At 40.3% G+C, this 12,353-nt stretch overlaps 1 protein-coding gene across 1 annotated transcript in view; it reads left to right on the top strand.

Moving 5' to 3' along the window:
- ANKRD42 (ankyrin repeat domain 42) overlaps positions 1 to 12,353 on the top strand; it is a 55,054-nt gene that overhangs the window by 37,789 nt on the left and 4,912 nt on the right. Inside the window, exons 10-11 of the mRNA XM_029209353.1 lie at positions 5,014 to 5,140; positions 9,076 to 9,220. Coding sequence (XP_029065186.1) covers positions 5,014 to 5,140; positions 9,076 to 9,220 — 272 coding nt within the window. The remainder of the gene's footprint in view (positions 1 to 5,013; positions 5,141 to 9,075; positions 9,221 to 12,353) is intronic.

Genomic DNA, 12,353 nt, shown 5'->3' with positions numbered 1-12,353 from the left:
TTCACATACCATTCAATTTACCCATTTAAGGTGTACAATTTAATGGTTTTTAGTATATTCAGATTTGTGCAACCATTATTACAATAAAATTTGTAACATTTCCATCACCCCCCAAAAGAAACCTCATACCCATTAGTAGTCAATCCCCCTAACCTCTACCTTCTTCTCCCTTCCCCTCAAACCACCCCCCAATTAGGCAACTGCTAATCTACTGTCTGCCTCTATAGGTTTGCCTATTTGGGGCATTTCATATGAATGGGATGATACCATATATGGTTTTTTGTGACTGGCTTCTTTCACTTAGCACAATGTTTTTGCACATTGTAACGTGGATCATTACTTCATAATTTATTCCTTTTTATTGCCAAATAATATTTTTGTATGGATATACCACATTTTATTTTATTTTTAATTTTTTATTTATTTTTTTCCTAAATTTATTTGGCTGCACTGGGTCTTAGTTGTGGCATGCAGGATCTTTGTAGCGGCATGCAAGCTCTTAGTTGCAGCATGTGGGATCTAGTTCCCTGACCAGAGATCACACCCGGCCCCCCTGCATTGGGAATGTGGAGTCTTAGCCACTGGAAAACCAGGGAAGTCCCTATACCACATTTTATATATCTACTCGTCAGTTGTTGGACATTTGAGTTGTTTCCACATTTTGGCTATTAAGAATAATGCTGCTGGGACTTCCCTGGTGGTCCAGTGGGTAAGACTCCACGCTCCCAGTACAGGGGGCCCGGGTTCGATCTCTGGTTGGGGAACTAGATCCCGCATGCCGCAACTAAGAAGTCCGCATGTTACAACTAAAGATCCCGCATGCCTCAACGAAGATCCCACGTGCCACAGCTAAGACCCGGCACAGCCTAAATAAATAAATAAATAAATATGAAAAAAAATAATGCTGCTATGAACATTTGTATACATGCTTTTTTGAAAATGGAAATGTATTTTCATTTCTCTTGGCTATACACCTAGCAGCTGGAATTGCTGCATCATCTGGTAAAGATATGTCTAACATTTTGAGGAACTTTCAAGCTGTTATGCAAAATAGCTGCACCATTTTATATTCCCACCAACAATGCCTGAGGGTTCCAGTTTCTTCCCTTCCTTGCCAATACTCGTTATTGTTTGTCTTGTTAATAACTAAAACTGTTTTAGTGAGTGTGTAGTGGTATCTCAGTGTAGATTTGATTGGTGTTTCCCTAATGAATAATGACGTTGAGTATCTTTTCATGTGCCCATTGATCATTTGTATATCTTTTGGAGAAATGTCTATTCAAATCCTTTGCCTATTTTTCAGCTGAGTTGTTTATCTTTTTACTATTGAGTTGTAAGAGTACTTGCAGATATAAGTCCCTTATATCTGCAAGTATAAGTATTTGCAGATACTTTCTCCTATTCTGTGGGTCGTCTTTTAACTTTTTTTTTTTAACATCTTTATTGGAGTATAATTGCTTTACAATGGTGTGTTAGTTTCTGCTTTATAACAAAGTGACTCAGTTATACATATACATATGTCCCCATATATCTTCCCTCTTGCGTCTCCCTCCCACCCTCCCTATCCCACCCCTCTAGGTGGTCACAAACCACCGAGCTGATCTCCCTGTGCTATGCGGCTGCTTCCCACTAGCAATCTATTTTACGTTTGGTAGTGTATATATGTCCATGCCACTCTCTCACTTTGTCACAGCTTACCCTTCCCCCTCCCCATATCCTCAAGTCCATTCTCTAGTAGGTCTGTGTCTTTATTCCTGTCTTACCCCTAGGTTCTTCATGACCTTGTTTTTTTTTTTTTTTCTTAGATTCCATATATATGTGTTAGCATACGGTATTTGTTTTTCTCTTTCTGACTTACATCACTCTGTAAGACAGACTCTAGGTCCATCCACCTCACTACAAATATCTCAGTTTCGTTTCTTTTTATGGCTGAGTAATATTCCATTGTATGTATGCGCCACATCTTCTTTATCCATTCATCTGATGATGGACACTTAGGTTGCTTCCATGTCCTGGCTATTGTAAATAGAGCTGCAATGAACATTTTAGTACATGACTCGTTTTTAATTATGGTTTTCTCAGGGTATATGCCTAGTAGTGGGATTGCTGGGATGTATGGTAGTTCTATTTTTAGTTTTTTAAGGAACCTCCATACTGTTCTCCACAGTGGTTGTATCAATTTACATTCCCACCAACAGTGCAAGAGGGTTCCCTTTTCTCCACACCCTCTCCAGCATTTATTGTTTGTAGATTTTTAGATGATGGCCATTCTGACTGGTGTGAGGTGATACCTCATTGTAGTTTTGATTTGCATTTCTCTAATTACTAGTGATGTTGAGCATCCTTTCATGTGTTTGTTGGCAATCTGTATGTCTTCTTTGGAGAAATGTTTGTTTAGGTCTTCTGCCCACTTTTGGATTGGGTTGTTTGTTTTTTTGATATTGAGCTGCATGAACTGCTTGTAAATTTTGGAGATTAATCCTTTGTCAGTTGCTTCATTTGCAAATATTTTCTCCCATTCTTAGGGTTGTCTTTTGGTCTTGTTTATGGTTTCCTTTGCTGTGCAAAAGCTTTTAAGTTTCATTAGGTCCCATTTGTTTGTTTTTATTTCCATTTTTCTAGGAGGTGGGTCAAAGAGGATCTTGCTGTGATTTATGTCATAGAGTGTTCTGCCTATGTTTTCCTCTAAGAGTTTGATAGTGTCTGGCCTTACATTTAGGTCTTTAATCCATTTCGAGTTTATTTTTGTGTATGGTGTTAGGGAGTGTTCTAATTTCATACTTTTACATGTACCTGTCCAGTTTTCCCAGCACCACTTATTGAGGAGGCTGTCTTTTATCCTAACTTTCTTAATGATGTCCTTGCCAGTGCAAGTTTTTAATTTTGATGCAATCCATTTTATCTATTTTAAAATTTTGTTTTGTGCTTAAATTTCTTTTTTGTTGATTGTACTGAGAATTAGCAAGGACTTATTAGAACTGCAGAAGATGAACAGTTGATTTGTAGAATTTCAGTGTCTTCTGAAATTAGTTGAGTAGGAGATTTTTGTGAAGTGATCATTGTCAGTGAATCACAAAAATTTTTAAAGATGTTTAAGGAAAGACCAAGAACGAAGCTAGAACAGTTTCCTTCTGTGGTGTGTTTGACACAAATGCACTCTTACCCCCTTGCCATATAGTGAGGCTCTGGCTGGTGCCCAGCTGGGGTGCTTGCAGCTAGTGAAGGTACTATATATGAAGTCATGTGCTATTTGACATGACTATTTAATTTTATTCCAGGGCAAAATCCAAAGGACTGGCCAGTCTCTTGGAATACTAGATTTTGCCAGAGTGCCTACGGGGGACTGATTGGATTTCTTGTCATCACAGACTTCTTGGAACTGAGCCTCAATTCAGAGCATTCTTTAGTGAATTAGGTTTAGGGTCATGGCATCATAGAACCCCATTTGAGGTTTGACTCCTGGCTCAACATTCCTGTCACATGTCATCCAGCATCCAATCACCTTCAGTGAAAAGGCCCCCACTATCACCCATGTGGCCCATTTCTACCTTTTGACAGGGGTAAATGTATAAGGCACTTATCATAGTGTCCTTCCCATCACAGGCACTCCACAAATACATGATAGCTCTTAACTGTTTTTTTTTTTTAACATCTTTATTGGAGTATAATTGCTTTACAGTGGTGTGTTAGTTTCTGCTTTATAACAAAGTGAATCAGTTATATATATATATACATATGTTCCCATATCTCTTCCCTCTTGCGTCTCCCTCCCTCCCACCCTCTTAACTGTTTTTGTTGAAAAGTTTCGCCTTTGTTAAGATCTTTCTTCCTGGAACTAATCCCTATTAATCCTAGCTCTTACCTCTGATGATCCCATAGAACAGCCCTTTCAAAACATAGCCTTCAAATGTTAAAGAATTAAATAAACCATCACAATTCTTTCCATTTTATGTAACATTAAAAAAAAGATCCCCTCTACTTGTTTGCTATTAGTTATGGTGGATCCCAAACCTGTCTGAATTGTCTGAGGAGCTTTTACTAACTACTGATACCTGAATTTGTAGGACTGCTATGGGGCTCAAACATATACATTTTTAAAAAGTACCCCAGTTGATTCTGATGTATGTAGTTTGGAACCTGCAGCTCTAACCTATTGAGAGATAAATCAGAGTGGTGAGTGTCAGGGAGAAGAGGCTGTGATTTGCTAACCTGGTTGTAAAGCAGAGTTTCTCAGCTTCTGTGTTATTGACATTTTGGGCCAGATACGTATTTGTTGAGGGGGGCCCACCTGTGCATTTTAAGATATTTAGTAGCATCCTGAGCCTCTACATGCCAATAGTCTGTTTCCCTCCATCCCCTGAGGTTTAACAAGTAAAAGGTCTCCAGATATTGCCAAGTGTTCCTTGGAGGAGAAAATCACCCCAGGTTGAGAACTTGTACCACAAAGGATAGAAAAAATCATGGTTTTGATAGCTGGAGAATAGCTCAAGGTAGCTCTTAACACACTTCTTTCTCAATATCCTCTTGCCTAGATATTACAAGTGACTAATCATAAAATTGGGGGGCTGGATTAGTTCTGATTTATCATAAATAAATCAAGCATATTTCAGTTTTTCTAATTTTCTGACATAAATAGATTGTGCATGGTCCTGTAATATATAACTAGTCCTAAAACACTGCTAACCAGCCTCCCTCCCCTCCCCTCCCCTCCCCTCCCCTTCCCTCCCCTTCCTTTCCCTGGTATTAATAGTCATAACAGTGATATATCCTCCAACAGCAGGAACAGAATCCTCCATTTAGATATTTCACTGCTTGTTCACCCTAATACTCTGCTACTGATATGTGTCCTTCTATATAGACACCACCCTCCCTCCATCTCCTTCCCCGAACCATACAGACACTGACCATGCAGACACTGGCTTTAGAGGAAGAGTATGCTCCAGGACCAGCATCCTGTGAGCTCATGAGCTGTTATCTGTCTAAACTAGGTTCCTGTTCAACTCTATCTTGCAGTGAGAGCTTATAAGAAAATTGTAGAATTGAGACACCTCCTGGAAATTGCAGAGAGCAACTATAAACACTTGGGAGGCATAACAGAAGAAGATCTAAAGCAGAAGAAAGAACAGCTTGAGTCTGAAAAGTAATGTCCTCAAAACTTTGATGGTTTGTTTTTACTTACCTTTCTAAATGCCACGTGAGGGTTTGTTGATTAACAACTTATTTTTTCATCCCCACCAAAGGGTGTGAGTTTCCAACCTGTTTTCCTCCTAAGCCCCCAGATGGAGAAGGTGTTAAGATTTTTAAAAAATTGTGGTAAGGGACTTTCCTGGTGGCACAGTGGTTAAGAATCCACCTGCTAGTGCAGGGGATATGGGTTCGAGCCCTGGGACGGGAAGATCCCACATGCCACGGAGTAACTAAGCCCGTGCACCACAACTGCTGAAGCCCGCGTGCCTAGAGCCTGTGCTCTGCAACAAGAGAAGCCACCGTAGTGAGAAGCCTGTGCTCCGCAACAAAGAGTAGCCTCCACTTGCCGCAACTAGGGAAAGCCTGCGCGCAGCAACAAAGACCCAACACAGGTCTTCGTTGTGGTGCCAAAAACTTGTGCACCAATTAAAAAAATTTTTTTTTTAATTTTTTAAAACTTAAAAAAAAATTGTGGTAAAATACACATAAGCATAACATATATCTTAACCACTTTTAAGGCAGAATTCAGTAGTGTTAAGTACATTCCACATTTTTGTACAACCATCCTCCAGAACTTTTTGTCTCGCAAAACTAAAACGCTAAGAAGAGTTCCTGTTTTCGTTTTCTTGTCTGTTTTTTTTTTTGCGGTACACGGGCCTCTCACTGCTGTCGCCTCTCCCGTTACGGAGCACAGGCTCCGGACGCGCAGGCTCAGCTGCCATGGCCCACGGGCCCAGCTGCACCGCGGCATGTGGGATCTTCCCGGACCCGGGCACGAGCCCGTGTCCCCTGCCTTGGCAGGCGGACTCTCAACCACTGCGCCACCAGGGAAGCCCCTTTGTTTTTTTGAGACCACAGTTACTTTGAGCTTTTCAACCAACACAGTCTCTAGCCATCCCTATCGAATTGGACTGCTTGCTCACAAGTCACCAACCTAGTCCTATGTTCACGGACAGTGGCACCCCTCAGAACGCTTGCATATTCCCTCACCTTTCACTTCCTGCACCTGAAATTGGCTCTCGGTACATATGGTACCTCTCTAGTTAATTAATGGCTGCTGGGATAGAGGATGCCAAGTGCTTATTTCCTCCCACTGCCTCTTTGCTTGTCTCTGCTTTCCACAGTGGACAGGGAACACAGGGAGACAGGAGGGGAGACTTGTAGTTTAATCAAAACACGGGTCTGTAAAGAGCAGTGCACATGGATTCTCCACTTCCCCTGTCCTTTCCTTTGGTTGGGTCTCTTTCCCTCATACTCTTAGAACCTCCTGTTTCTCTTGCATTCACCCTCTTCTGAATTTAATCTCAGTAAGAGGTCTGGTAAATGTATTCAGAGTAACATCTAAATCTTTGATAAGATGGGTACTTGGGAGTTTGAACAGAAGACAAAATCTTAAGCCAAAATACTCTGTCTCTTAATGGGATTTTAGGCACTAGGAAGTTGTGGTAGACCAAAAAGAAATTTTCTTTTTTTTAATCAGGGGCCTTCTTGGTATCTCATAAATCACATCACATAAGTAGCTGTCCACTGCCTCTCTCTTTCTCTCTCTCTCTATATATATATGTATGTAGGTATGTATATTTTGGCTGCATTGCACAGCATGCGGGATCTTAGTTCCTTGACCAGGGATTGAACCCGTGCCCCCTGCAATGGAAGCGTGGAGTCCTAACCACTGGACCGCCAGGGAATTCCTGACTGCCTCTGTATTGATTAAAGTGTTTGAGATGTAGAATATTTTTAGTATTGGCCTCTGCCTAAGAACCTAGCCGAAAGTTCTTAGCTCCCTTGTAGTCTAGAAAAGTACTTCACAGTAGAGCAATTATTTCCTAGATAATGAGCTTTAAATTTTGTTCCCTTTACTTCTCTTCCAAGACATATTACTGTACTACTGCTAGGGATGCTTGTAGTACTTCTGAGCACTACTGTATGGTAGGCACTGTATAAGCCTCTTGTATATATTGTTTCATGCAGTCTTCACAGCTCCATTAGCTATTATCTCGGTACGTGGATTAGGAAACCAAGACTGAATTTACAAGTAACTCGCATGAAGTCACAAAGGGAGGACTAAGCGTGGGGGGTGGAGCCAGGATTTGTGTCTGAGTCTATATGACTCCAAACCTATTATCCAAGGTCATTACAATGTTAATAATAGTCTTTAATGGAATGTTTAATTCTAATGTTCACATTTCAGTGTGAAATGGTTATTGTATTGATGTAAGTCATTTGAGCAGGATTTTTTTTTTTTTTATAAAGATTGCTTTAGACTTTGTGCCAGATTGTAGTTTCTTATTAGCTGAGACTGCAGTGTTTCCTCTGAGTAAGCTTTACTTCTTCTCTAGTATGTGTTTCTCACTTTGTGTTGAGTACATCTGAAGACATTTATTCTTTGGGTACAAACTCCTGATCTTATATCTAATTGTAAAGGAAACCTGGATAAGTATTAGTTTGAGAGATGTCCTTTTGCCTTTGTCGTTATTGATTGGTTAGATGAAACCCAGAATACAGCAAAACGTGGTTGTGTTATTCTGTCCTGGGGCTGATTTTCTCTTCTCATTTGCTGAATTCTAGGTTTCCACAGTTAATGTTCTTCTTTCCTATCTCCAACCTCAACCCCACTCACTTCCATACCAGGACTACTACTGTATACTCTTTAGATTGCCCTCCTTCAGACCTGACATCCAACTCAACATGCCTTGGGAGTTCTGGTGCCCTCACCATCCAGCAATAAGGCAGAAAGAAACCCTGGTTCCAGTCCTAGCATCACTTGTCTGGGTATATTTTAACATCTTCCTGATATGTTTCCCAACTTCCTGTCCCTGCTCCCTCACCCCCCACCCTCATCCCCTGCAGTCTGTTCATCATGCTAAAACCTAAGTCAGATAAATCTCACATATTGTTGACTGAAAGAAGCCAGGCACACAAATGAATATAATGTACAACTTCATTTACAAGCAGAGACAAAACTAATCTAACACGATAGGTATTCAGAAGTGTGGTTACCTCTGCGAAGTGAGGGTTGCCTGGGAAGGGCATGAAGGAACTTTCTGAGATGATGGAAGTATTTTGTATCTTGGTAGTCATGGTGGATGCATTAATGGAAACTCATTGAATTGTTTAGTTGATATTTGTGTAATTCACTCAAAGTAAACTTTACATCATTAAAAAAAACAAAGCTAAACAAAGCAAAAGACATTTAAGTTAGAGCATGCCGTTTCTCTGTTGAGATCCTCTAATGGCTTCCCATTTCACTCAGAGTAAAAGCCGAGTCCTTGTTGCGACTTACCAGGCCCTACTTGTTCTGGCTCCCTTTTACCTCTCTGACTCTACTCCAGCCACATTGGCTTCTTTCTTCGAGTTCACCAGGTGTTCTTCTGCCTTAGGGCCTTTGCACTTGCTATTCTCTCTGTCTGGGATGCTCGTACCCCAGATGTCTACTTGATTATCTCTTATTTCCTTTTGGACTTTGCTCACAAGCCCCCTTCTCAGTAAGGCCTTTCCTGGTCATTGTGTATGGGGTATTAACCCCCTCCTCAACAACATTTCTATTATTTTCTTGCTTTTTTTCTCCCTTAGCATTTATCACCTTCCAACATACGTATATTTACTTACTTATATTGAAATACATATATTTACTTATTTTACTGTCTTCCACCACTGCTGCCAAGGTAGGCCCCACAAGGGTAGATCTGGCCTGTTTTGTTCACTGCTTTTATCTCCAGTATGTATAGATCAGTGCTGGCTCATAGTACACTCTCAGTATATATTTGTTGAAAAAATGCTTTCTTTGTTTTATTTGCCTTAAATATAATGTATGGATACTTTTCACTATTACCAAAAATAATTGCTAGTTGATATTGGAGATTGATTGAAACCAAATTTTTTTGACAGGACTATCAAAGAGCTGCAGGGCCACCTAGAGTATGAACGACTACGCAGAGAAAAATTAGAATGTCAGCTGGATGAGTATCGAGCAGAGGTGGATCAACTCAGGGAGATGCTGGAAAAAACTCAGGTTCCCAACTTTGTGGCTGTGGTTGGTATCCTTCTTAACACATTTATCTTTCTCAAGAAGTAGTATACAAGAGTAGCTAAAAGTACCAGCTTTGGAGGGGGCTATTTGGGTTTGAATCCTGGCTGCAGCCCTTTTTGGTTTGGACAAGTCATTTAACCTCTCTTTGCCTTATTTGTAAATTGGAGTTAATAACATATTTTCTAGGAGTAAGGAGTAAAGGAATATACATATACACATACATATATATATATACACACATACATTACTTTATAAAACTATATATACATACACATACATATGTGTCTGTCTATGTACCTATCAGTTGGAATAGCAACCTGGTTCATATGTGTGCAGTAAGTTTTATTATTATTGTATCATGTAAGGAAAAAAATTTTATAAGCAGAGTAATCAATAAGAATTCTGAGACAGCTATGGAGTATGTATGTTTTAATTCTAAATATCTAAACTGCTCTAAAAAGAAACTGACATGAGAAACAGATAACAAAGAACAAATGAAGAAAAGCAGGTGGAGTATAGAAAATAGAGTGAAAGTGACAGCAAGAAACCCCCAGTGGTGCTTGCATTTCAGGCCATCCAGTCTCAGTAGAGCAGGCAGAAAGCTCACCAGGGAAACTTTGGCCCTCACTCTCCCCTGCTCTGAAGATGTGGCCTTTGTGGACAGTTCATGTGACATAGTGTAGGGATTCAGGTACGTTTCATATTTTCCTTCCATAAGGAATTTTTTTCTTCAGTCCTCTTGGATAAGTTAATTTCCTTCCAGATCTACATCACCTCAAATATGATATACAGTAAAAACTTCCTGGCTTCTTTTTATTTTGTACAAACTAATCATTAGTCTCTTTAATAACCACTTAAAAAGTATTAATATATGTGCTTATTGTAAAATGTTAAAAACAGGGCAGATGCTCCTCCCCATATCAAGTTCCACTCTCCAGAGGAAGCCGCTATTAATGGTTTGGTCTCATATTAGACAACATTCTGTTCATCTGCAAACGTGTGTATTTCTGTATACAAATTCACTTTCTCTGGGTTTTGGTATCTCAGCAGTGCTTAATTTTCCAAGGGATAGAAATAATCATCATAATCCATTATCTTCATTTTTGCAGTGACCATCTTATACCATGTTTAGCCTCTGGGGACACTTTAGTATGGAGAGGCTGGCTGGGGCAGTCATGTGGTGTTGGCTAGCGGACATACACCTTTTATAAACTACCACTGACACTCCAGATCCGCTCCCTCTCCACCTTGTGGCAGGAACTCTGCCTATTCTAGTCTCCTCAGAGGCAAGAACATACATTGTTCTTCGCTAGCTAGCTGCCTAGATCTTTTGGAGATCACCCGAGCTGCACACCTTTTGAGTCAATCCAGATTGATGGTCTACATAGAAAATTTTTGGTTTTTAGCTATTTAAAATTATTCTTTGGGCTTCCCTGGTGGCGCAGCGGTTGAGAGTCCGCCTGCCGATGCAGGGGACACGGGTTCGTGCCCCGGTCCGGGAGGATCCCACATGCCGCGGAGCAGCTGGGCCCGTGAGCCATGGCCGCTGAGCCTGCACGTCCCGAGCCTGTGCTCCGCAACGGGAGAGGCCACAGCAGTGAGAGCCTCGCGTACTGCAAAAAAAAAAAAAAAAATTATTCTTTTCTTGCCCAGAAATGTCTGTTCCCAGGGTGGTTTGATGTCATACACTAATAGAGCACATCCTTCCTAAGACCTTGCTCTCTACCAACAATGTGTAGCTTTCAGGAGCGCTGACTCGAGGTCCCTGTACTCTGGGCCCATCGTTTTTTACGGTCCTGCTGTAGGTTACACGAGTTTTTGTAAATGAGCAAATGTCACTGACCTCTAATGGCAGCTGCTTATTTTCTGTTCTGCAAAAGCTTCTGGGTCTCAATTTCCTCATCTTTAAAATGAGGATAACACCTACCTCATGGGATGGTATTGATGTTAGATGAAATACTGTGTAGAACTCCTGAGGTATTTTCTGTCTACTAGTATTCATGGTATTCTCCCTTCCTCATATCCTTCTCTTTTTTTCCCTTTCTTTCAATTTTCTACATTTGAGTTGTATAAACAGTCAGTGGATAAATGTGTGTAGCCCTATGCATCTGAAAGGAGGAGGAATTAGTTTATTGTGGAGTCTAAATATGTAAAGTATAAATAAAATGAACTTTTGATTCAGTGCTCATTTATATAGAGGCTTCAAGAAGCTCTGACTAAATCTCTCCTGCCACCTTCTGGTAAGGACCTATGATTGCATATGACTTTTTCCCCTATAAAAGAATCTGCAAGAGCGTAATTTTTAGCCAGAAAAAAAATTCCTAGGATAGTCTGACATAATGCACTTAAATAGGTTTTTTATAATAATAACTGGTTTTGATAATACATTTTTATAGTGCTTTCTCACATATTGTCTCAGCCTGCATTAACCCACTTCACCAGCCTTATTTTCTATTCTCCTACACGTCACTTACCTTTTCTGAACTTGCCCCACACTTTCCAACCCCCAAGCCTTTGCTCGTTTTGTCCATATACCTTGAAGCCTTTCTGTCAACTCTGCCTCTCAAAATCCTCTTTAGGAACCATCTTGTTCATCAACCTTGTCCTAACCCCCCTGACCACAAATGATCTGTCCTCCTTTCAGCAAGCACTTTGTACTGCTCTGAGGGCACCTCATCATTTGTATTATAGTTCAGTTGGCTACTTTACACACAGCACTGAACATTTAAATTCTGTGAGATCTAACTTGCCTTGACTAATAGCATCATCAACAGTTACTGAGTACTTGCTATGTGTTGCGTTCAGTGCCAGGAACTTTTTATCTGGCAGATGTTATTTTCTTCATTTTACAAATAACAAACCAAATCTCAGAGAAAATAAGGAATTCGCGTAAAGTCACACAGCTTGTTAGATGGGCAGCCATGATTTGAACCTAACTGCCTAACCCCCTTTTAGTGACACTTGTTACTGCCAGTATAGCCCCTTTGCCCTTCCAGCTCACTCACTGTGCTTATGAGAAGATTTAGTTTGAAAAATTGGTCTTTAAAATTTTTTTTTTTAAAGAAGATGTTGGGGGTAGGAGTTTATTAATTTTATTTTTGCTGTGTTGGGTCTTCATTTCTGTGCGAGGGCTTTC

The sequence above is a fragment of the Monodon monoceros genome, unplaced genomic scaffold (genome assembly GCF_005190385.1).
Source record: "Monodon monoceros isolate NGI ecotype Baffin Bay Population unplaced genomic scaffold, NGI_Narwhal_1 Super_Scaffold_7, whole genome shotgun sequence".
Classification (NCBI taxonomy): domain Eukaryota; kingdom Metazoa; phylum Chordata; class Mammalia; order Artiodactyla; family Monodontidae; genus Monodon; species Monodon monoceros.
Note: the sequence above shows the minus strand (reverse complement) of the source record. Positions and strands in the feature narration are given on the sequence as shown.